We start from the raw sequence: 24,972 nt of genomic DNA on the forward strand, positions 1-24,972 counted from the left end.
CACACACACGTGTACACTTCAGGATTCACAACTTGATTGTTGGCCCACTCAAGTGGCCAAAGATGACACACTTTGTCAAGCCAGAGTGTCAAGTGAACTTTATTACTGTAACTTTGATCAGATGAAATGTGACAAAAACATGCTGAGCGAGCGAGCGCGTTTGCGTCAAGGAGGCGGAGGCGGTGGAACGCCGCCGATGTCTGGTGCTTCAAATCATTTGCTACGCTTGAATCGGTGACGTGCGGTCAGGTTCGCTCGTGGCCGGTGAGACATCCGCAGAGTCACATTGACAAATTTAAGGGCCATTAAAAAACAGTATATTCCCCCCCCCCCCCCCCCCAAAAAAAATGAATAAAAATGTAACACCTCACGTGGTCGGCTGTGGTCTGCCGGTTTATAACACTCACACATGTTGATGACGTGTGTGTCTTTGCTATGTTTTGGTAGAAGAAATGGATTGGCCAAGAAGTTGTTGGCAGCAAGCTGGCGTAACGCAATGTCACAATTGTTGAGCGGCCGTATGTGGCCCTCCACGCCGGCCCGGCCCGGCCCGTCCCGGCCCGGCCCGTCCCGGCCCGGCTTGCTTTATTTGACTGGCTGAAAGTAGGCTGCAAAAGACGAATTGGATTGGACGGCGAGTTGCACGATGCCTCGCCTGACCGCACGTCCCCAACTTGAGCGGCTCGTGAGCGCAACGCGTCAACCGACTCACAAAAGAGCTACTGGAGATCCGTGCACATACATTTGTGGTTAGCGGACTAAGCGCGGCTCATTGATCAGCTAATACAAACAAAGTTATTCATTCACGAGCGATTTTGAGTCCACACTACGACGTTGGACTAAGTTAAGCACGTCAACACGTGACAACAGACTTCCTGTCTTGTGCAACAACATCAAGTTGGAACTCGCGGGCCATGATAGAAAAATAGATGATCTAGTGCTAAAAGGACACATTCACAAACTAGAAAAATCAACTCTACGTTGGTACACGTTCTACCGCACTTGATGAAATCAATCTATTTGTGTGCATCATGCGTGCGGAGCGCGACGTTAACATTCATTCGGAGGCGTTGAACTCAACCGTCAAGTTCCCGTGTCGCGCGGCCACAAAATCGACGGCGTGATCACGACGACGGGACGGACACGCATCGGCTACACCGAAACTTGCGCAAACCTCTTCTTTGAACTCATTCGCTGACAGACATTTTCAGAGCCTCTTTGACCCTCTAGGTGGGAAAAAAGATATCAAGAAGTTTCTGGCTGGACTGCGAAAAGACAAGTCGATTCGTCAGTGGCAGTGAATGAGTTCAAACCCTTGAACGACTTCAACAAAGATCAGAAACTTCTTTAGCGCTTCAAAACTTCCTTTTGGGATCTTTCATTTCTTTCGCGACTTTCTTCAAAGATGCTCGGACTTGTTCTAACATCTTTCAAACTTCTCGGAAGTGATTAAAGGTTGACCGAAGGTCACAACACATCAAAGAACCTCCAAGGTTGTGTCGACTTCTATCATTTCTTGGACGTTAATCAAAAATTATGAAACGTCAAAAGTTTCTCAGATTGTCACCGAGACAACCGACAAAAAGGTTTTCCCAAGTTCTCCAAAGCAAAGTTGTGTGATATTTTCAAGGTTATGGAAATGCAAAGTTCTTGAAAGGGACCCCAAAGTTCTTCCTTGGGGTTCTTACATTTCTTTCAAGTTGATTAAAATCCAAAACTTCCTTCCAGGTGCTTACACTTCTTCAAAGTTCAGTTATTCAAAGCTTCAGAAAGTTCTTTCAAGTTGATGGAAGCCAATTTTTTATTTTCAAGTGGGCGTCACCAAGAGAGTTTGAGAGCCAAATAATGATTTTTCTGAGCTTGATTTTGCTTAGCAACGAAGCCGACAATAGTTATGCTGTCACAATTTCCAATTTCTTTTTTTTTTTGCATGTATTGCAGTGTAAAGATAATGTTGGAAGGTGACTCCGTGAAGATTAGCGAGGGCATCTGCCAAAGTTGATGCAGATCCTAATAAATGAAAAGTTGCATTCAACTTTTTGAAGTCTAATTATCATCTAAATGCCATTTTCAAACTGTGCACAACATTACAGTGGCTTATTAAAAATACTAAATACAGTCGACGGCTACTCATTTGTGGGCGAGACTGACTCGGCCAGACCGGGTAGAGCAAAAATCTGCAAATAATTTTAATTGAGGGCCATTATATTTGCGGGGGGGACAAGCACATTTTAAACTACCCAAATTGTTCAATAAGTGCAGATATACGGCAATAAGTGTTTTCCGAGAAAGAACGTTTTCCTGGTTGCCCACACACAAAAATGTTATAGAAAATATTCAAACATAAATACTAGGTTTCCGCTGTATGTTGAGGAATAAACCAGTTTTTTAGCAAAGACTAAAGCCCATTACGTAGCGTCCTGTCGGTCACGTTGTCGTCGTACTTTTCTTTTTTTGGTGGTACTCTGTGTAAAACATAAAATGAGAAGCACTGTTCAAACCAACTCAAAGTTCTTTTGAATTCTCCAAAGTTTTCAAGGTTCTGTGAAGTTCCTGAAACTTCTTCCTTTTAAATTTTGAAATTCTCTTGAGTGATTTGAGGTTCTCTCCCCAAGTCGGCGTACTTTCAAGACCATCGCATCAACAAACTCAACCTGATTCACTTCCTCGAGCGTCTTTTTTCCTCTGGTTGTTTTATCTGAGGGACCAAAGCAGCAGAGCGTTTTGCTTTTTGTTTTTTTTCCCTCCTCTTTTCTTTTGGTAACTACCACTGAACGCTTTCGCACCGCGAGTGTCAAGCTGGTGATCGGCGGACACGAGCAAGTCCCAAAGTTTTGCAGTCTCTGCTTTTAAGTCTACCTCGGCGGCAGGCGTGTCGAGTCCAAGCGCAGCCCGAGACGGCGACGTGATGATGTCATCATGACATCATGTGATTGCTGATGATTGTTTCGATATGCTGCGATACATATGAGTGACATTTTGGCTAACAAAGTCAACGTTAAAATGTTTATCTTTTTTTTTTTTTTTTGCTGCCGCCGCCTGTTGGCGTTTCCGGTGCGTTTCCATGGTGATGATGAGGATTTGGTGAGTGTACGCCTGTTGTGTGTGGACACGCACTCAGTAGACGCACAGGTCGGGGAACTTCATCTCGTAGATTGGCACCGACTGGTGCTGGGCGTGGCCCGAAGACACCGACACCACGCCAGAGGGACTTGGTGGGGGCCTGAGGGGAGGGGAGGTGCATGTCACGCGATGAGCTCATTGCCACGCCAGCAGGGAGCGATGATGTCACCCGGTACTCACCGGATGGTGAGTTCAAAGATGTGCGCCAGACGCTCGTGTAGCATGTTGGCCTAGACGGACACACGCAAGCGCACGCACGATTAGCTGAGCAGAGACGTCCCTATTTAATTGGCTGTCAACAGTCTGCCCTCCTTGAGTGAGTACCTTGGACTCGCAGTGCGCCGCAATCTCCTCGAACGGAGCTTTCTGGAATTTTTCCATCACCTGACGCCGACGCTCGCGCTCTTGATCCTCCAGGACGCTCGTGTCTGACCGGGACGCACGCACACAACGACAATGAGCAGTTGACAGTCTGTGCACAATTGTGGTTTGAATTTTTTTTTTTTTTAATTTTTTTTTAAATCGGTTAGCATCTTACCAATGGCTTTCTTCAAGGTCTCAAAGGTGATCTCCTCAGCCAGCTGCGACTAAACGCACGATAATAAAGTTAACGGTACGTAAACAGCACAGTGGTCTCAAGTCAACTTCATCTAGGGAGCAGCCACGCGTAAATTAAAAGCAACCAGAACAAAAGAATCTATCGCAACGACAAAAAACGAACAAACAATTAACATGACATAACTGGCTTGTATAAATGTATACAGCGGTGCCTTGAGATACAAGTTGAATTTGTTCTCTGACCATGCCCGGAACTCCAAACACTCAAGTCTTCACGGAACGGAATTGAAATGCCTTGGATCTGTTCCAGGTTTCCCAAAAACAGAAAAACAGTTTGTTTGTAATTTGAACCTTATGGAGCCCCAAAAAATAGCCTTAGCTTCTTTAGCTCCTCAGTAACATAAGTCATTCTTTGCAGAGGATGAAGAATATACAACTGTGAGTACAGTCCAAGCTTACAAGTCAGGTCAATTGTATCTCGAGGCGCCACGGTACTAACTTACATTCTCATACAATAGTCATGATGAGTAGACATAAATGTCGCAACTAAACACTTCCTCACTATCACCGCCTGGTGGTAAAAAGTGGTCAGAAGGCAAGCGTGAGGCTAGCTGTTAGCACGATTGGAGCGTGTGCGGTGCACCGACCTTGTCCGGCAAGCTGCTGGCCAGGATGTCCACCTGCAACGAGACGGTGTCCACAAAGCTCTTCCTCCTGGTCAGGCGCTCTTCATCTGCGGGATGCCACACGGTCAGGCGGGACTGGAGCCCAGCAGAGGGCCAAACACACGCTGCCCATTTAGACGTGACACGTTGGACATTTTTGCGACTGAGGTATGTGCAGCCAAGCCGCAATTATTGAGCCAACCCTGCAGCGAGAGAGCTGGCAACGGGCCGGTCGAGTCAAGCAGCTTGATGCTTCACTTCGGTTTTTAGGAACATGTTCATTTATTCCTGATTGTGTTTTGACATTACATGCAAAGGGAAAAGTTACTTTTATCATATCTGCAGCTGTTGATGCAAGTTGAACAACACTTGTTGGAAAAAGAAACTGTTTCAAAGCATTTGTTGGTACCTACCAGGAGAAAATAAAGCATGGAAAAAAAAATGTGAGTTTTTTTTTCTCCAAAGCAATTAACAGAAATTATTGTTGCTCGTATTTCTGGAGAAATGTAAACTTTTTTCATGGCAGATCCATTATTCGCAAAATTTACTGGAAATAAAATGAAAAAAAAAAAGGTTTTATGGCAAATATGAGTGTCAAATACTGGCAATTACGAGTACAGTATATGCGGTAAATCTATCGATATATCTTTTTTTTAGAAAAAGAAATAATTTTTGGGCAGTAGTTATAATGAGCGTCAATTCGGGCTTTTTTGAGAATTTCTTTCATTCAATTTTAAGAGTCAAGTTGCTGATTTTTGTTTTTCAATATTTTTCTTTTTTTCATGGCAATAATAATAAGCGAATGGCAAAGGTTCATTGCATGACTTTGGCACCATCGCGTATCATCTTGGTGTCGCAGAACTGCATTGAAGTGAATTCAGGAACTCCATTTATAAGACCCGCCCCTCCAAAAACATTGTGTGTTTGGAGCCATCTTGGTGCCGAGGAACGCTGTTTGAGGAATTTCATCTAGACAAAAATGAGCGGTTTGCTGCTATCATGTAGCATCCGCAGGCAATTGTAAACCTTTTTAGGGAGGGGGGGGGGGAATAATTGACAGATGTTTGCTGTCCGCGGCAGCCCTCCGTCGCTATACCCACTGATAGCCATGAAGGGTTGGCTACGTTTATCGATTAAAATGTGATTTTTGGGAGAGGGAAAAAAAGGTAAAAGATATCCCAGCCCTTGCATGCTAAACATCAAGATGCCAATAAAACAATCAAGCACAAAATTCAGAGAAGAAGTCCACGAGCACTTCCTGGTGGCCACGTCGCTCTGTTGGCGCTACTTTCAGCTATGACGCTAGCACAAACTAAGACCAGCTGAAGGACATCCTCCGCCCACGACATGAAAGGAACAGGAAGTCAAATACTCACCATGAGTCCACGTAAGCCGTGGGCGGGCACAAGCCGTGCGGCATTAGCGTTGCAAACAGGAAGTGACTAAACAAGACTCCAAAGCAGAGGCTCTCAAACTGGGGTCCACAAGCCGTTGCATAAATATTGCAATAGATGACGTGGTCTCGTTGAAAAAAGGGCTCACCGACGTGCCGTCGCTGTCGGATGGAAACCTTGTAGGTCCAAATGCGGTCAATTTGGGTGATTTGGTCATGATCCATGCAATAATGACGACTGTGAGACCCCCAAAGGCATTCAAGTCATTCAAAGGACTGGTTTGATATTGGAATAAAAACAAAAAGTCCACTTCTACAAATATTTGGTAATTGGTGCTTTAGTAAAATGTTGATTTGTCAGTAGCATTTTTTTCAAACCACCGTTTAATGTTTTTGTAGATGATTGAGAGACGTGTTTCATTTGTGACGTGTCACTAACCCCAACAAAGGCCAGGTTGAGCAAAATAATGTCGACAAACAAAACATGGTTATCGTTGTTATCGCTCTGTCTCATCGAAACCTCGTATGTCCAAATACGATCACTTTGATATTTGTATGCGTAATTGACTGATTTCAAATTGGGATTGTTAGGTGGCTCTTGGAAGACAGAATATCTCCCTGGACCCCAAAAGTTTGAGAACCGCTGGTCTAAAGGTCATATGGGTGGTCTGTTGCTATGGTTACTACAGTTGCTATGGTTACCTCTGGACCTCTGTTTGCACTTGTGCAGGATTTTTCCCACTGTGTAAAGCACTGACAGAAGAGGGAAACATCAAAGTCACATGACACTTCTCAACCGGAAGCGTCCAGGACCTCCAGTCGCCCGCAAGTTTGACAAGACGCCGTGGACGCTCAGATGTAATAACTGGTCGGGTTTGTCAACAGAACTTTGATTGGGCGAACTGCATTGGAAAATGTGAGCAACAACGGACGGACATTTTGAAAGCTGAGAAGACAGGAAGAAGCAAAAGAAAAAAAGTGGCGGAAAGAAAGTGAGTGACTGAAGAGAAGAAAGGAAACGAGAAGGACAGAGGATGCAAGTGATGGAAAGAGAAGCAAGTGGACAAAAAAAGGAAGCGTGATGGGAAGAAAGAAAAGCAAAGGTGAAGGAAGAGGAGTGAGTCAGTAATGGCAAAGCAGGAGGGAAAGGGAGTGGAAACAAGGAGGGAGAATGAAAAGAGAAGAAGGACGAGAGAAGAAGCAATGGTGGGAAAAGTGAAAGGGACGGAAAGAAGCAAAAGCAAGCGAAAGGATGAAAGGATGGGGCAGAAAAGGAACAGAGAAAAGGGAAGCAAAAAGAGGAGGAGGAGAAGGTGAAAGGCGACGGGCTGCGCGGGCTACCTGTGACCTGCGGCACGTAGGGAACGTTGAGTCTGTCGGCGTTGTATCCGGCTCCCGCCAGACTGTCGGCCATGTCGGCGCTCTGGAAGAAGAGCGCCGCGTCGTCCCTGTCCAGGCGCTCGGGAAGCCTGCACACGCCACACGAAGACGCGGTCACCACGGAGAGGCAACGTGACGGAGGTGATGATGACCAAGAAGAAGACGCTTGACCTACGAGCATTTGTCCCGGAAGACGTGCTCGGGGAGAAGGTAGGGAGCGTCCAGGTTGCGCAGCTCGATCACCTGAAAGTGGACCGCAGCCAGTTGGGAACCGTTCACTCATTGGCTGCTCCACAAACACGAGAACGGAGGATGCGCATGGAGTGAAACGAGATAGTTGTGATTTTTCGAAAAAAAAAAAAAAAAAAAAAACAACAACCAAAAAAATCCCCTTGTGGTGACCAAGGAGTCGGGAATGATGACCGATGACTGATCCGGAAGAGAAGGCAGGAAGCGGCCTTCCCTGATGGCTTCATGAAAAAGGCCAAGTCGGGTGGCGGCGAAGGCAGAGGGGGTCCCGTAAGCGTAGACGCAGGCCCATATGGGCGAGGTGCTGTCGGGGCGGCACGTGTTGGCAGAGGGAGGTGCGGGTGCGGTGCGGGTCAAGCTAGTGCAACGGTAGGCGGACGCGTCGCTTGTGTCAGTGCAGGCACATGTGGCGCAGGCGCGCTTACCTTGCTGACGTGCTGGCAGAAGGCGGTGTTGGCGATCATCTGACTGAGGAAGTTGAGGTACGCCGCCACCAAGGCCAACACGCCGCAACGTAGCCACATGGACAAATTCTCCTCCGTCGACAGAGCCATGTCCTACACGCAGAAAACAAACGCTTGAAACCCTAGCTTAACCTGAGACTCCCATTTGAAACCCTGACCCTTGTTTGAAACCGGAATCCCTAATTGTGGCTTGAAATGCTGGATTGAAACCCTAACTGGAGTTTGAAGACATCATTTCAAACCCTAACTCTAGTTTGAAAGCCTGATTTGGAACCTGAACCTTTGTTGAAAGTCAACATCGTGGCTTGAAACCCTAACCCTAGTTTGAAACCCTAACTTGCACCTTTATGCCTTCTTTCAAGCCCTAGCTTTGCCTTGAAACAACTTTCAATCCAAACCACACTTTTGTCCCCAACACAAGTTTGAAACCCCAATTTGGAACCATAACCATGGCTCAAAACCCTAGCCCTGTCTTGAAATCCTATTTCTCACTTGAAAGCCCAATTTTAACTTCAAAATGTACTTTAAAAGCCTAAGCGTAGTTTGAAACCATAAAGCTTGTTTCAACCCCGAAGCTGGTCTTGAAATCTCGCCTTTTTTAACTCATTGACTGCCAGAGACATTTTCAGACCCTCTTTGACCCTAACGTTTGAAAAAAATGTACGTACATATGTCAGTGACAGTGAATGAGTTCAACCTGAAAGTCCACTTTAAGACCCGAACCCTAGTTTGAAAGTTCAACCTTGCTTGGAACCCAAACTCTGGCTTGAGTAGCGTCTGGCGCTACTTTGGGCGGCACGGACCTGCAGCGCGACGGCGAGGCGCACGAGCTCGACGACGACGTCCTCGTTGGCCAGCTCGATGGTGAGGACGGCGAGCGTGGTGAAGAGCAGCTCAAAGTTCTTGTGCACGTTGTCGTCCTCCTTGCAGCCCAGGTAGATGTGGCGGTACAGCTGCTGGCCGTGCTGACGCACACAACATGGCCGCGAGTCAGCCATATGACCGCTTTGCAGGGCCACCAAAAGCAAACACCGCACGCCTGACGGCAACGGCCGCCGCTAATGAACGACTTTTTGGGGGCTTTCCGTGTGAACGGAAAGAGCAGACCGTAATGACCGACCTTCTTCATGAAGGCCACATCCTGCTTGGAAATCTTCTCCCGCTTGATCTTCAGAGCCGCCACGTTGGGGATGATCCTTCGGGACACACACAGTCAACGTTAACATTTGCATCCTGAAATGAGCAATTGGCTCCCGATGCTATTTAGTATCGAGCAATTAGTATGCATGTCCAAGTCAACTCATCTCTTTGAAAAAACGCGTCTTTCTGCAATATGGCAGTATTGTCCATTTTTGTTTTTTGATGAATACTTTTTGAAAACCCGCGAGGGATTACTGTGTTTGGCATCCGCAAATTAGCAATGGGCATGTAGCATTACTTAGCGTTGAGCATTTAGCACGTAGCCTTATTCAACTCATCTTTTGCTAGGGTTCAAGCATTTAGCGATTAATCTGTAGCATTGTTGGCCATCTAGCATTTAGCAATAATTAGCACTGAACATCGAACAATCACCATGGAAAAATCTTTAGCGTCATGCATTTAATCGTTGGCAGAAATGAGCGATTAGCATGTAGCATTATTTAGCATGAAGCATTTAGAAATGAGTTTAGTATCAAGCATTTAAAAAAAAGGCATCGATTGAATCTGAGTGTCGGCGGTGGGTTATTATGAACCCCAGGGGAGTTCCATGCTGGAATAGGATTGGCTGCTGCATCCAGTCGGGACACACCCTACTGCATCCCGGACGGAAGGGCAGGCTTTGCAGATGAAACGAGATGACCAATTCAGTGTACCAAATAAAGACAAGCACTGCCGTTCCAGCCAGGAAGCAGCGGCCAACCACAACATGGCGCGTGGGCGGCACCTGATGCCTCTGAGTTTGGCGCGGTTGTCGTGTCTGTCGATGATGTTGTGCAGAATCTCGAGCACCAGCTGACGCAGCTCGCTGTCCTCCATCAGCGAGATGGAGAAGAGCGGGTCCAGGAAGGGGGACGGCAGAGCGCCCGCCATCGACTTGGACTTGAAACCCGACGTCACCTGGAAGAACCGACCAGCAAGTGATGGCACTCAAATCAAGTAGCGAAACCCTAACCCTGAACTTATGACTAGTACCTTCTCTTGGAACTAGAAACTACTCTTGGGAAACAACATTTCTCCGGACTAGAACCTTCTCTCGGGACTACAACCTTCTCTTGGGCGTAAAACCTCCTCCTCCGGACTAGTACCTTCGCATGGGACGAGACCCTTCTCTCTGGACTAAAACCTTTGCCCGGGACGAGAACCTTTGCGAATACCGGCACCCGATTGGACGCGTGACTTCCGCGAACCCGGAAGTGGCGCGCTTATACGCTACACTGGCGAGCAAAATGACATTTTAAGGAGAGCGGCGAGACAAGCCCAGGACGATAGCAAGGAACTTTTAGCACCGTTCCGTGCTCGTCACATACGCGACGGATGGGGTTGGCGGAGCAATGCGTCCAGCTAAGCTCATTTTTGGAAAGGGAGCCGCATGGTAGCGGCCAAAGAGCCGCGGGTTGGCCAGGCCTGGGCTGGAGCATTGTCTTGGAACTAGAAGATTCTCCTCGCTTTGGACTGGACAATTCTCTTGGGACTTGTACCTTCTCTCTTGACTACATCCGCTACCCTTGACTAGAAAATGATCACTACATTCACTATGGACTAAAAGCTTCACTCGGGACTAAAAGCTTTTGTTGGGACAAGAACATTGTCTCTGAACTAGAACATTTGACGCATAACATTCACTTGCATGGGCTTAGACCAGTCCGTGGCGACTGGTGCGTTCAACCTTCACTTGGGACAAGAACCTAATGTTGGGATGAGGTGTGCATTCAACGAGTAAGTCTATGGTGTGATGACTGACCATGATGAGGGAGCTGAGCAACATGGTCTGGATCCTCTTGGTCCCCTGATGCCTGAAGCCGTCAGCCCCGCAGGTGGCAGAAGGTGAGAAGGAATCCCAAACACAACAACAAGGTCAGCGTTTGTGACGGGGCTGGGGATGTTGTGGCGAGGGGATGCGAGGGGCTCTAATCTTGTCGCTGAGAGAGCATTTGCTGTTAGCCCCTTTGCTACGACGTCCGTGATGGCAAGCCAGGATGCCAACAGGGAGCGTGCACGTGACCAAGGAGGGTGCACCACTGCGCGTGTGTGAATACTTAGCAGTATGTACAAGTCAATTATTATTAGTACTATTTTTAACTTTGAATCAATTGGAAGAAAAACACTGTAAACATTCCTTTCAAGTTGTCACTATGGCATGTTGTGTTTCGAATTTTGAGGGTGAAACTGAATGGATTCCATTTTGATAGGTAGGTAGGTACTGTCGATTAAATTAGTTGGATGTGTAGGTAAACTAGGTAGGTCGGTTAGATACGGGTAGCTTGCGGGTAGGTACGTGAAAGCAGCATGTAGATAAGAGAGATGTAGGTAGGCAAGAGGGTAGGTTGGTAAGATAGGTGGATCAGACATGTAGGTAGGTGAAATACCTCCTGTAGGTAGGCTGGATAGTGGGTAGGTAGGTAGACTAGACAAGTAGGTAGGTAGCTGGCATGGCGGCGCGTCCACTCACCCGATCTTGACAGTGTCCAGCGTGTGGCACGGCGTCCCGTAGACGGGCACCTTGCCCATGATGAACATCATCACCTCGGCCCTCTGGTAGTCGGGCAGGTTCCCCCCGAAGAATCCTGCCGGGGAGCAAGAAAAGTGCGTCACCTGGGCGCACGGGGAGACGGGAAGACGTCCAAATGCGTACCGATGGTCTGAATGATGGCGTTCTGCACGATGCGCTCGTCGCTCTCCTTGCCGCGGCCCGACGAGGCGCTGCTGGCCGAGTTCCTGCGGGAGCTCTCGCCCAGCTCCAGGTCCACGCTCATGCGCAAGTGCTTCAGCAGAGTGTTGAACACCTCCAGCACCGTCGGACCTAAACGCCGCCGCCAAGTGGCGAGTGAGATGCGTGACGCGCTTGGGCGGGCGAAAATGTCCCAATCACGACGGCCATCATGGAAAACTCAAGCAGGCTACCACCGCACACCTCCGAGCTACGCTAGCACACGCTACGTCAGGGCTGGGCAAACTGGGGCCACATTTCAATTTTTAGAATGGACAATGTAGGAAAGGTTAAGAAAAATAAAAAACGTTTGGAAAATATATTCAATATTTCATTCATTCATTCATTTATTCCCATTGACAAATTTACTTGACTTTTCACAGCATGCATTTGTTAACTCAGACTTGGTTATTTTACCAACATGTTTATGTAAAAAGTGTATTTTAATCATGAAATTAGAATTGATGCTCATTTTTAGATGTCTCTTTAATACGCTAATAAGATTTGACCAATCTTATTGTTGTTTTTAAAATAATTTGTATGACTTAATTTTAACATTTTTATTGAATAGCATTTGTAAAATTCAATTGACTAATATTTTCATTTATTGATAATGGATCAATTATTTAGCAAGAATCAAATGCAGCACAGCGGTATAACCGAAACGTATTTCTCATTAATGAATCTTTTCAATGAATTCACCATTTGTTTAATAAACAAAACAATCAATGCATATGTGCGTTTGTTTATTTTGTTTTCTCTCGTTATTTCCATTAACTCCACGAAGCAATCATTTGAGATACATGAAAACAAAAACTAATGAAAATATCCTAATGAAGCCAATTGAAGAATGAAAAAGAAGAGAAGGAAAAAAAGCGTCTAACTGAAAGCGGCGATGCGACTTTGCCCAGCCCGGCTCGACTACACGTTGCTCTGCGTACCGAGCCACAAGTTGGGAGGTGCGGCGTGTTCGGTGTCCAGCCCGTCGCCTGCTTTGCACTCTTGGATGCTTCCTGGCCAGCAGACATTTTGTTTGTTTTCCCAACACGCAGGCGGTGAAAAACACACACACACACGAAACCAGGAAGGTGTACACACTGTATAGTGACTTGGCCATTTTGTAAGCACTGTCGAATGTTGTGTCGTGAGGCGAGGGTAGCTCCTATTTAGTCCCCTCAAAGGGGGGGATGGGGCTAAAGCTCCAATAAGCATTTCCCACGACAGACGTTGGCAAAAAAAAGAGAATAAAAAAACGCAGGGGCCGAGCCGTGAGTATAGCATGAAAAAAAAGTTCAGTATCACATCATGACATTTTCATGTTTTAAACGTGCTGAGCTTGACGTTTTAACTGATCAGTCTCACATTCTAAAGTAGTAGGTAGGCATTATAACATGGCAAGTTTCAACATGACAAGTTAACGCGTTCAAATGTGATTACATCTCACGTGATGAAGTGATACCGTGACACGGCGACTGTCGACCTAACTTGTTAACTTATCTATAGAGCCTTACGTTGTTTGTCACTATGAGTCCAAAAGGTTTTGTTTGGTTGTTTTGACGACAAAGCGTTAAATACACTCCTTGTTCCATGTTTAGTTTGGCAGCGAGCTTGACGCGGGTGTGGCTTATCAGCCGAACGAGGGCTCGGGTCTTGAAAAACTCCAAAGTCGGGTCGCTCGTATCTGGAGGCACCACTGCAGTCCATTACATTGTATTCCAACCTTGTTGTAGTGATTCGAGAGTAGGGGATGATGAATGATTCCCAATGCAGAATCACCCCCTAACGCCCAACTCCCTACAAAGGAATATTCAGTCTAGGTGCACCCTATAAAAATGTCGGGATCAGAGTGTAGGAAACGCGGCAGTGTTTCCCCTTGAAGGCTAATGACGCGGCAAGACTCACCCACGGAGCCTTTGGCGGCGATAGCGACCGTCTCCAGCAGCACTTGTACGATGCCGGCGCGCACCCTGGGGGTGCTCTTGTTGTGCGTGTCCAGGTGGCCCAGGACCTGCTGGATGACGTGGTGCGAGTGCTGCGCCTGCCACACCGCCAGGAGACAAATGCGGTCAGGGTGGTTTTTATCAAAGGTTCAAGTTCATGTGCTCTATCCTTGTTAGTTTAGGTTTCCCCTAGTTCATATCGTTCCATTTCCTTCGCCTGTTAAAGACTTGTTGGGACTGCTGAACGTTATTATTTGTTTGGGAGTCCAGCGACTAAAATGCATGGCTGGCAGCACCAATTTGTGTAGATTTTCATCCTTTCCATCCTCATCTATTTGCTATCTTAATTCAGGTGGGGGCGATGACTGCGCGACAGTATTTCATGGACATATTCACTTTTACATGCCTTGCCTACTACTGTATATGCATGCGAGTGAATATAGTCGGTGGTATTGTGTGTTGCAGTTTCGCATTGTGGTTTAGCAAAGCAGTCAGACAGTGTGCTCTCTGGGCAGCCGTGAGGTAGTGAGGAATCACTGTGTTGGCGAATTAATCAAAAAAAAAAAAAATCTAAGTATAAGTGAAAAAACAGCCGGGAATCGTGGCTTCGAGCTCGTCAGTCTGCCGCAGACGGCTGGCAGGTAGACGTACTGAAAAGTGAAAAGAACAACAACAAAAAAAGAAAGAAAGAAGGAAGGAAAAATCTCCAGGGGTACTGCTGGCCCTCTCAGAGTGCACCTTGAGAGCACCGCAATTCCACCGATGGCGGTGGAGAATCTTGACGGCCATATATTGGCAACTAGCCAAGTACCAATCAGAGTCTTTCATCTTGAATATTCAAGAGAAAGCCGAACGATCGTCTTCCATGCCAGTCATTTAAGTAGCTTAAAAATGTGGCAAATACAATTGTGGCATGGGATAGTTAATCTTTTATTCATTTATTGTGTGGTCCATATAAAGTATGCATTTCATAAAGAAATGGAGAAAATATCACAGCCATCCATTTCATGGAATTGTAAGTATCGTTATTGGGAAATCAAATTTTGTCCGTATTACGCAGCTCTACTTTGATGTGCGCTAACGAGGTCATAAACGAATCCCGAGAGCAGCAATTCTTTTCATGAGTCAATTAGCAAAACCACGGACACCTTTAATAAATTGAAGAGTTTGTCTCTAATGTGTCTGAAAGCTGATTAAGCCTCAAGTAATTAACTCAACAATCCAATTGCCATCATAAAAGGAAGGTATCATGCCAGCAACATCATTACTGCAAGAACAGGGTTTTTTTTCCATTTGTGCATTGTGCAATTTGGGCCTTTGTACTGTTTCTTGTCTTGATTTGAATGATTCTTTGCTGTTACTGTATTTTAATTTGCAATTAACAATTTATCATGCATTTGGGGGAAACACTGCATAAGTATCTCCAGTGTGATTTCTTCAATGTGTGGCGTCAAAGCGGCGGTCTCACACAGGGAGCCAATCAAGCTAAAACCACCACTGATAAAATAGTTTGGTGGCTATGGGCGTGAAATCGCTAAGTAGGTAGACGGCTGTGGTACGTAGGTAAAATAAATTGGCAGATTAGATTGTTGACTACATTGGCAAAGTAGACAGATTAGATAGAAAGGTGCATTAGATAGGCAGATTAGATGTGCAGGCAAGTAGTCGAGATGGGTAGGGAAGCAAAAGAGGTAGATTAGATATGTAGGAACGTAGACCAGATGGGTAGGCAGGTCGTTTAGATGGATACTTTAGGTTGATTAGATGGGTAGGAAAGTAGGTAGGGAGGTAAATGAGCAAAATAGATTGGACAGGTAAATTAGTTGGGGCGGTAGGCAGATTAGTTAGGTAGCCGTATTGGATTGGTGGGTGGGCAGATTGTCTGGGGAAATAGATCAGAAGAATAGGTAGAAAAGCAGTTGAGACTGGTAGGCCATTAAAAAAGGCAGCTAGGTAGACTAGAAGGGTACGCGGCTAGTTTAGACTGGTAGGTAGGTAGATAGATGGTGGGGGAAATAGTTAGCTAGGTTAGGAAAGTAGACTGGAGCGGTAAATGAGACGAGTGGGTTGACAAGGCGGGCAGACGGGATGGCTAGGAAGGTGTGAATGGGGGGGAAGGGCTCCAAATGTGCAACTGATTGTTGTGACAATTTGGGAGACTTTTGCTCGAGTGCGCATGGCGTGATCACGCGAGTGAGCTCAACGAGGACGCTGACCTGGATGGAGTACATGATGATCCTGAAGCAGGAAACGGCAAACTCGTTGGGCTCCCACAGGTGATGGTTGTCCAGGTGACTGCGGACGCAAAAACGTCATGTCGTCAAGCCACGCGTGCTCACAGCAAGTCGATGCAAGGTCGGGCGCCACAGATGGCGGCCGACAGATTGGCCCCCGACCCCCCCCCCCAAACGGCGACCCAATACAACCCGGAGGACGGCACGTCTGCGAGCCACAGCTGCCGCTCGCCTCTCGATGAGGACGGCGGCAGCTGGCGTGACGCCTTTCACTCCCCGAGGTCTGCTGGTGTTATGCGGCGGTGGTCCCGGGGGGGCGTGGGCGGCGGCTTTACCTGCCAATCATACGGACGGGGGGCACGTACCCTGATTGTCACGCTGAGCTATTAAATGTTAAATGAGGCAGGCTATTGCACTACCGCTAACTGTAATTTCCTTCAAGTGCCACAAGGCGAAGGCAAAGCACTACTTGTGTATAAATCAAGCTCCTTAAGTCAATCATCAACAGAGTTGCTGGATAACTTGATAGTGGGAGATGGGCCCGAACAAAGATGAGTGAGTTTTTCAGTTTGTAACAGCGGGATCGGCTAAAAAGACAAACAAATAAAAAACTCACTTCAATGTTTACACAGTGCAATATCTTTGAACTTGAACAGGCACGACCTCAACTAGTACTACTGATGAACTTGCACTACTGATCAAAGTGTTTGCATTTCCTATTTGTGTGTTGAGTCCGTTTGCTCCATTCAGCAAACGGCTGACAGTGCAATCTGTATTGGTGACAGTGGCTCTCCTTGCCCAAATGCACGGGCATTCCAGTGCCTTCATTCCTCCCACATCCCCTCCTCCCTTTACTCAAGCGGCGGCGATTCTCAAGCTCGCTCGTCTACGCAGAGAGAGTGAAAGCAAACAAAGCCAAAATGGTGCGTCTGCGTGTGTGTGTGTGTGTGTGAGTGAGTGACACGTTCATTTTGGCGAAAATTCCAAAGCGGCCAGTCTCTTCTTCTACTCTCCGACCTCAACCTGTCCATACACACTTCATCCAATCAAAGGCCTCACTGAACAGACGCCACGCTGACCTCCACGCCGACCTCAGTCTAGATTTTTTCATTTGTGCTGGAGGAGGGGTCGGAGGTCGTCGAAGAAACTCCATTCTGGCTGCTCTTCAGCTGACATCTTCGATTGAAACTTCAGCAGCCCCCATGGCAGGATAACCAAGCAACATGAGATCGGGTCGGCACGCGCACTCAGCAACTTGCTAGGCATGTCTAGTAGAGTCACAAAAAAGTCTTACGAAGCCATGTGTGAATAGACACAGGCAGTCTGTCATTTTGGTTTGAAAATGGCCATTTTAGGCCTATTTTCCAGGGGCGCTTTAATGATGGATTTGTCCTAATGATGAAATGAGATGACATTTGGAAGGCATGTACGGTGTGTCATGAGTAGACCCCCCCAAACAAGTTTCAAGAAGACAAAAGTAGCAAAAAATCAAACATTTTGGTCTGAATCCTTCATTTAAGGCTCATTATGCCCACTTCTTGAAGTCCTTTAACCCACGAAGGCCTAAAGCGCCCGGCACAACATCTCCCCAAAACCGACTATCGAATTGCCCCCTCAAACCTGAGGTTCTCCCACAAATTCAACACCTACAAAAGAATTGATATCTCAACCCCTGTAGCAGATAGAAACATCATTCCAAAGGAATTTGAGAGCTTAGACGTGTTGCTTTCACACAGGCCTCAGTTTATTATTATTTTACTGTTTCAATCCAGGATGTAAAAATAAAGTGCAGTGTAAGAGAAGCACAGTTTTTCATAAAAAAAACAACAACATTTTTTTATTCATTATTAATTACCATCCTCTATTCTGTTACAAAAACGTTAATATCGTCATCGTCTACAAACATATATCTTAATCACATATCACCTTCGACCGGTTCCTCCGGTTCAAAGTCCACAAGCGCATCTCTATCACTGCCATTACTTATTTCGGAGCTCCTGCGATCGACGGCCATTGCGGCTCGAAAAAAATTCCGGGGCATCCTCCGCGGTCTCGCGACACCGTCACGTGTATATTTCGATGCATTATATTGGCTAAGAGACCGAGAATTGGATTCAAAAAAGAAAAAGCCGTATCCGCTCTCCCGGCTTTAAAGGTAGAAATACGCAACAGCGCTCCCGGCTCTGGTGGTAGGAATGCGGTTATGCTCTTCCGTCCTTAATGGGTTCATGATGAACTTGTCCTAGAGAGATTTGGAACATTTGACGCCCGTGGGCAGTTTGCCTTCACAGCATGAATTTCGGTAGACGTGTCTATTATTATAAAAAAATGGTGGTTGTCTCCGGAAGTGATGCATGAAAAAACATAGAAAGTCTTGACAGCCTGCCAACACTGGGTGAAAACATTCAAAATGGTCCACATGGACATTTTGACTGCTTGATGTTGTCAAGTATTAACTGCAGCGCATACAAAAAGTGCAGCATCCATTTTAAGAGGAAGACTTAGATCCTCAGTCAAGCCGCAGTCCAACGTGACGTCAATGTGAAGCCCCCCAAACCCTCCTCCCCCGTCCCCCCCATGATGAACCCCACTGCTTCTATTTATAGCCACAATCCTCCCCCTGCAGGAGGAGATGAAGCCTGGCCAGTGACACCACAAGAAAGAAAAGAGAGAAGCTGCGCAGTCATTAAAAGATTCGGAGCTGCCGACATCACCGACGCTTCATTAGGTCCACCACTGGAGGGCACAAGACCCCCTCGGACCCCCTTAAACCAAACCCCCTCCGCCAACGCGAGGGAGACGACCTTGAGATCCGCACGTGATTAACGTTGGATCGTTAATAACGAGGCGAGACGTTCACTTGATGGAATGAAAATGAACAATTGACAGGAAACTAATCACTCATTTGTTGTCACTTCACATGGCGCACACTCATGCTGCCGCAAAGGGGATTCCTCGTGTGCGTCTCGTTTACATGCGTTGTTCAGGAGCGCGTGTAGTTCATGTGTGTGCGTGTAGCTAGCGCGTGCGCAGTTGTTACTCACACGAGCACGGGTCTGACGGCGTTGTTCATGTTTCCATAGGCGGCGCGTCCCAACAATTCTCTGAAGCAGCTCTCGGCCAGCGCGGACGGGTTCTCGTCGCCGTCTTGGCCGGACACGCACGGCGTGCTCGGATGCCCCGCCCCCACCCTGACACACACGCACACAACAAAAGCGTCAAACTTTAGTAGGACTGCAACATAGGATGGTTTGAATCATTGATTAGTCCGTCGATCGCTTTTCCATTTGCCGATATATGGGATAAAACAACATTGGTTAATTTCACTCGCTTGATTAAAGGAGAAAACATTACTTGTAATTCAAAGTGCAGAAAATGCGCTAAGCAAAAAAACGATCACGATTCGGTTATTGGTTTGGTCAGCAGCGTCCATCAGAAAATCAGTAAAAACGCTTGTCCTTGGTTTCCAAAGTAAAAGCAAATGTTTTACTTTGAAAAGACGCAAAGATAATTGATTACTGTTGAGAGGCTTGGCTTGCGAGGATTTGGACAATTTTATGTTAAATAAGGTCACTAAGCGATTAAACGGTTGTCAAAAGAACTGTTGATTCATTTGATAATGGATTGCGGAGGTAGGGAGGACTAAGCGGCGGCTCTGAGGCCATGGAGCCTTTTCTGTTGCCTTTTCTTTCCCTTTGGAATGAGCTCCCGCTTCATCTCAGCCAAGGCCCTTCCCCTCTCTGTCCACTTTTAAAAGTCACCTGGAGACACTTTTTGAGTCTTTGGCTTCCGACTCAGCATACTATCCTGTTTTTTGTTAGTCATTTATTGATGCAACTGCCATTGTTTTTTATCTCCGGCTTTAAATTTAGCGCTCTATAAATAAAGTTGAGTTGAGAAATGTCATCTATCACATGTACTAATGGTATTGGTAGGCAGTGTCGGTGTACTTTGTGTTCAGTCTCAAGCCTTGAAACATATTTCACAAGGCCGCATGGAGAAAAGCGCACGTGAGGTCATTAGGCCGCTCCAAGCGACCGATCGGACAGGGCGCCATTAAAGACGGCAGACAGTGGTGGTGCCGGGCCAATCCGAGCCGGATAATTGGACACCAGCGACATGTGGAGACGCTCCAGTTGGAACGCAGCTCCTCGCGCAGTGAAATAATCACCCTTACCCGGGGAAAAGCTGCCAAAGGAGGAAGACGGAAAGGAAGGAAAATGTCTGGCCAGCTCTAAAAATAGAGTTCTGTTGACATGGAAACTACTTCAGCGAGATGGCAAAAACAAACCAACTCCAAGCACCCGGACCTGAAATCGACTTTCCCCATTGAAATGACCGGAAATTAATTCGTCATTAATCTGTTGCGGCCTTGCCACTCACAAAACACAAAAATGGTGTTTTTCAATGAGTAAAAATAGCAGCACTCCATAAAATTGGACTTGATGAAAACAAACAGCAAAGACCTCATTTAACACAATGAAAATGTGAAAATGAATTCAACAGATTTTGTCACGCTGAACCTTTTGGTGAGCCCGTCTTGGCCACATGGGACAGTAGAAGACAGACAGACAGACAGATAGTGTATATCCTTCATTGCCTAAATACAGCAGCCAATCATATTGCGGCAGAGCGTGTCCTGCCTAGAACTACAGTGGGGTTCATAATGCCTCAAGTCCTTGCTTAGCTCGAGTGCGACTCTAATATTAATTGTTCTACGCAGAGGATAAATCTATGCCCGCAAGCACCTTTACATCAGTGTATATGCTTGTATCTCAAGTTTGAGCTTGTAAGTCAAAGCATAAAAAAAAAAAACGAATAAAACAAAATAAGATCAAATAAATCACCCGAGCGATGGCTTGCACCTTGAAAACGTCGTCAACAAGTTGGGTGGCTCGTATGCGGAGGCGCCACTGTACTGTGTCGATACGTTGCGTTACCTGTCGCTGTCGTCGGCGTCTTGCATGTTGAAGAGCATGGAGGGGATGAGTTTGTCCATGTGCTGCGGCTCCCAGATGATGGCCTGCAGCTCGTCGTTGACCGTCTTTCGGACCACCCCCTGCAGACCTTTGATGCCCGCCACGCGGATCCTGAGGCCGGCGTACCAAAAGAAAGGTTGGGTGCAACATTATCTACCACTTGACCAACATCATCAATACAGTCATATCTACAAACCTACATCTATTGCTGCATCTGTCATGAATAGACAGATAAAAACATTTTTTATTACTTACACTGATACATGTGCCAACACAATGATATCTACGCATCTACAACGTACTGTATACCTATAACTCGACATATCCACACTCTGCCAATATCTATGTAATCACATCTCTATCTATACATCTACACAACTATAGCTACACATCGAATCCAAATACCACTGAATGGAACCCAATCGAATCCTTCACCATTCTTGAATCGTATCGTTTGCCATGTATCAAGAAATGTATGGCACCATTTTTGGGGGAGAGATGGGCACCCCTAATATCTAAACCTCTACATATCTAGATTCGATTTTCATATATAAAATCTTATGTATGAATCTATACTGATCGATATTATTCGTATAAATCCATCTACAATATAATCGATAAATGTGTATTTACAGTATATCTACTGTATACATTATCTCTGTATGACTCAAAAATGTCTTTCACAAAGCAGTGGTACTGCCCCGGTGCCACCGATGGCATCACAGTCCAGGAGTAGTCGTCGTCGTCGTCGTCGTCGTCGTCGTCGTCGTCGTCGTCGTCGTCGTCGTCGTCGTCGTCGTCATCAAGCAGTGAAGACGAGGGATCACAAGCTGTCGCCTGCGAGCCAAGGTACCAACCTGGTCCTGGTGTCCGGGTCCTCGTGGGTGGAGTGGCACATGGCGCTGAACTGAGACACAAAGAAGTCGTAGCGGCGGTGGTAGGATGGAGTGTCCTCTTCAATGTTGGCAAACTTCACAAACTGGGTGAAGGAAAAAAAGAATTAAAAAAAAAAAACTCATCAGCAACAACTTGACATCAAACACCGCTAGCATGTACAAAACCTTCATGATTATCGCCATAATGGTAATTAGCAGTTGTTAGCATTCTCTAGCGGTTATTAGCGGTTGTTAGCTGTCGATAGCAATCATTAGCGTTTTTTTTGAGAGCGTAACATCTTGTCGGATTTTATTAGCAGGCATTAGCTGTTCTTAACTGTTGATAGCGGTCATGTTCGTGGGCTCGAGTGGTTGTTAGCTGTTAGCGGCCTGTAGAGGTCGTTCGCTGTTGTTGGCAGTCATTCGTGGTTGTTAGCTGTTAAGATTTGTTGTTAGCAACCATTAGCTGGTATTAGCAGTCTCTCAAGGTTAATAGCAGTTTTTTGGGTTGGCTGTCGTTAGTGATTGTTACCTGTCAGGAGCTGGCGTCAGCTGTTGTTAGGGGTCGTTATCTGATATAGAATATTGGGATGTTTTCTTTCTTTTAATATGAGGTCTTTTTTTACAATATCGTGCGTGAGTTTTATACGGTATTGTGAGCTTTTTGTACATCGCACACCTCTCTACAATATCGCAACAATTATCAAATCATATAGCTTTTTTATATCATCAACCTCTCCGTATAAAAACTCAGAAATCATATCACCAGGGCACAAAGACGAATCGCAGGGTACACGATATTTGAAAGGCTGCTCTGGCTTTGTGCCTAATGAGCAGCTTTCAAGTTGCCATCTTTTTCTTTTTCCTGCGCCGTGACGCATCAACGAGCCCACACAAACTAAGCGCACACATGCACACACACACGCCCCACAACAGACGTAGCCGCTTTGTGAGGAAAATGTCATTAACCCTAGAGTGAACCCTGAGGCGCCACCTTGCCTCTAACCTGCCCGCTTCTCCGTCAGCCTCCAAATACCACCAACACATATTGAAAAAAAAAAAAAGCGCTTGCCAAAGAAAAGACCACTCATAAATAAAAATCACACTGGAAAATATCACAGCTCGGCCTCCTGTTGAGATGAACCGCTCACAGTGGAGCAGGCAAAATATAAAATGAAAAGAGATTTTGCCATACTTGCCTAGTGGTTAGAACGTCTGCCTCACAGTTGGAAGATCCGGGTTTGAATCTCTTTTGGAACATCTGTGCGCACTTGCGTGGCTATTTCCCGCTCTGACATTAACTGTGGACCAGTGGCCACTTGAGTTGTTTCTCGAATGCGGATAAGTCGTAAATAAAATATTTGCCTGCCCGTCTATTTGCCTTTCTTTGCGCTGACCTTGAATGGTGTGCGAAGGTCTGACATTTGCTGGTGGCTCTTGCAGGCTCATAATAATCATAATCATAATTAGCCGCCTGTTCCCCGGGATGTGATAAAAGCCATTTTCAGTGGCGGCGTTGCATTCAATTAGCTGCTTAGCGCTAACGGGCACCCGCGGGCTGACTGGTCGCCTCCATTATATTGTAAAAAGGCCCCAAAAGAAGACACTCAAAAGCGATTTTGCATTTGACGAACTATATGGCTGAAGAGGACTTTCTCATGAAAAGAAAAGTAGCTTATTTTTTTGGTGACATGGTCACTGATTAAGGAAAAAGCCCCACACTTTCAAACATAAATGTACAAACTGCAGCTGTTGAAACATATGCGTTATTAACTAGGGGTGGGCAATATACAGCTATAGTCATCGATATTATCGTCAACGTTGCTTTCACAATGTAAAATTACACATTATCGAGCATTAATACTGTTTGAAACGAAAACACAAACGGGTCCATTGATTGGCTGGCTGCAAAGTAGGAGGAAGTGATGCACGTCCTCATTGGCCGAATCAGCGTGCATAGACGGCAAAGGAGAAGGAAACCATGAGGCAAAACGATCTCCGTGAAGAGCAATTCAACAACAAAGCTATTCCATCACAAACCATATGAAGGATTACGCGACTTCACGAGCACGACTGCCGATAGAGGTCCACGAAAGCCTCGCCGAGTTGGGCCAACACGCACTGTAGCATTGACAAAGCAAGTCAACATTGGCGACACATCACGGGAACCGGCGTCATCGTAACCTTACACACAATCAAAGAGAATGCCAAGGAGCTCTTACTAGGGATGACGTCGATATTGTGATATCGCAGTATCAAAATTATTCGACGATATCATCGTCGTCATATTACGATATTAAAAGCAGCACATCTCGTACCACCACTTCAGCCGAACGTAACATTGTGAACTACGTAGATCGGGATACTTTGCGCCACTGAGCCAATAGTAACGACAATGACAATAAAATGACTGGCCAAGGCTATTTCTTTGTCACTTATTGCTGTTAGTGTGTACAAACACAAACACAATACTTGCTTTTCTTTTTCAACATCGGGATAGGCCGGGATAGGCTCCAGCGCGCCCACGACCCTCGTGAGGATAAGCGGCTCAGGTAATGGAATGGATTTTTTTTTACAATATCATGAGTTTTTATACAGCATCGTGAGCTTTTTTTATATCGTCAACCTCCCCGTATTGCAATAATTATCGTCCCGCGAAGTTCGTGATATCGTATTGTGACGTTTGGATATCGTTACATCTCTATCTTGAACCTTGAAAATCAAGGTTCCATTCTAGCACATAAACATAGCGGTCTCACCGAGTTGGTCCCCAGAACCTGCAGGTCCGGTTCCCTGGACTCTAGTAGCTTGGCCACCATGTGCAGGAAGCTTTCCACGAAGGGTTTGATGCTCTGCGAGTGGCAGGCCATCAGCAGCTGATCCAGAGCCTCCATGGCAATCACCACGTTCCTGAGCACACACGCACGTGCATTGGTTTTAGCATGGAAACCTTCACGAGCGAAGAGAAAAAGCAGTGCAGAGGCTATCAAGTTCATCGGCTAACACAAAACACCTAAAAAAGGGACCAATGGCACCAATATGACACTAGCATGATGCTAACAAAACGTTGACTTGGCGGCAACAAGACGAGCATACATGTTTGTTTTGATTGATGCCCGCTTCCTTGTTGTATAGTACGGTGGAATTTAATTGACAGTGTTCCCATGTTTCACGTCACAGTATGTGGAGTTGTCGGCTTTCCCCA

At 46.2% G+C, this 24,972-nt stretch overlaps 1 protein-coding gene across 4 annotated transcripts in view; it reads right to left on the reverse strand.

Annotated features, from left to right (window-relative positions):
* Positions 1-81: 81 nt before the first annotated feature.
* Positions 82-24,972, reverse strand: part of efr3a (EFR3 homolog A (S. cerevisiae)) — a 34,752-nt gene continuing 9,861 nt past the window's right edge. For 2 of the 4 annotated variants that reach the window (XM_086043632.1, XM_086043631.1), the window contains exons 4-24: positions 24,527-24,677; positions 21,750-21,871; positions 20,854-21,003; positions 18,958-19,104; positions 15,896-15,974; positions 13,642-13,777; positions 12,681-12,752; positions 11,665-11,832; positions 11,482-11,596; positions 10,774-10,825; positions 9,757-9,929; positions 8,953-9,028; positions 8,636-8,797; positions 7,794-7,925; positions 7,295-7,362; positions 7,081-7,208; positions 4,329-4,414; positions 3,662-3,710; positions 3,448-3,551; positions 3,304-3,353; positions 82-3,223 (exon numbers count right to left, since the gene is read on the reverse strand). In XM_086043632.1, coding sequence (XP_085899758.1) covers positions 3,118-3,223; positions 3,304-3,353; positions 3,448-3,551; positions 3,662-3,710; positions 4,329-4,414; positions 7,081-7,208; positions 7,295-7,362; positions 7,794-7,925; positions 8,636-8,797; positions 8,953-9,028; positions 9,757-9,929; positions 10,774-10,825; positions 11,482-11,596; positions 11,665-11,832; positions 12,681-12,752; positions 13,642-13,777; positions 15,896-15,974; positions 18,958-19,104; positions 20,854-21,003; positions 21,750-21,871; positions 24,527-24,677 — 2,326 coding nt within the window. In that variant the 3' untranslated portion in view covers positions 82-3,117. Of the gene's footprint in view, positions 3,224-3,303; positions 3,354-3,447; positions 3,552-3,661; positions 3,711-4,328; positions 4,415-6,441; positions 6,493-7,080; positions 7,209-7,294; positions 7,363-7,793; positions 7,926-8,635; positions 8,798-8,952; positions 9,029-9,756; positions 9,930-10,773; positions 10,826-11,481; positions 11,597-11,664; positions 11,833-12,680; positions 12,753-13,641; positions 13,778-15,895; positions 15,975-18,957; positions 19,105-20,853; positions 21,004-21,749; positions 21,872-24,526; positions 24,678-24,972 lie in introns of all 4 variants that reach the window. The other 2 variants (XM_086043635.1, XM_086043633.1) reach the window with 2 other exon arrangements.

Source organism: Filicampus tigris, chromosome 10 (genome assembly GCF_054856515.1).
Source record: "Filicampus tigris isolate MCC_2025a chromosome 10, RoL_Ftig_1.0, whole genome shotgun sequence".
Lineage (NCBI taxonomy): Eukaryota > Metazoa > Chordata > Actinopteri > Syngnathiformes > Syngnathidae > Filicampus > Filicampus tigris.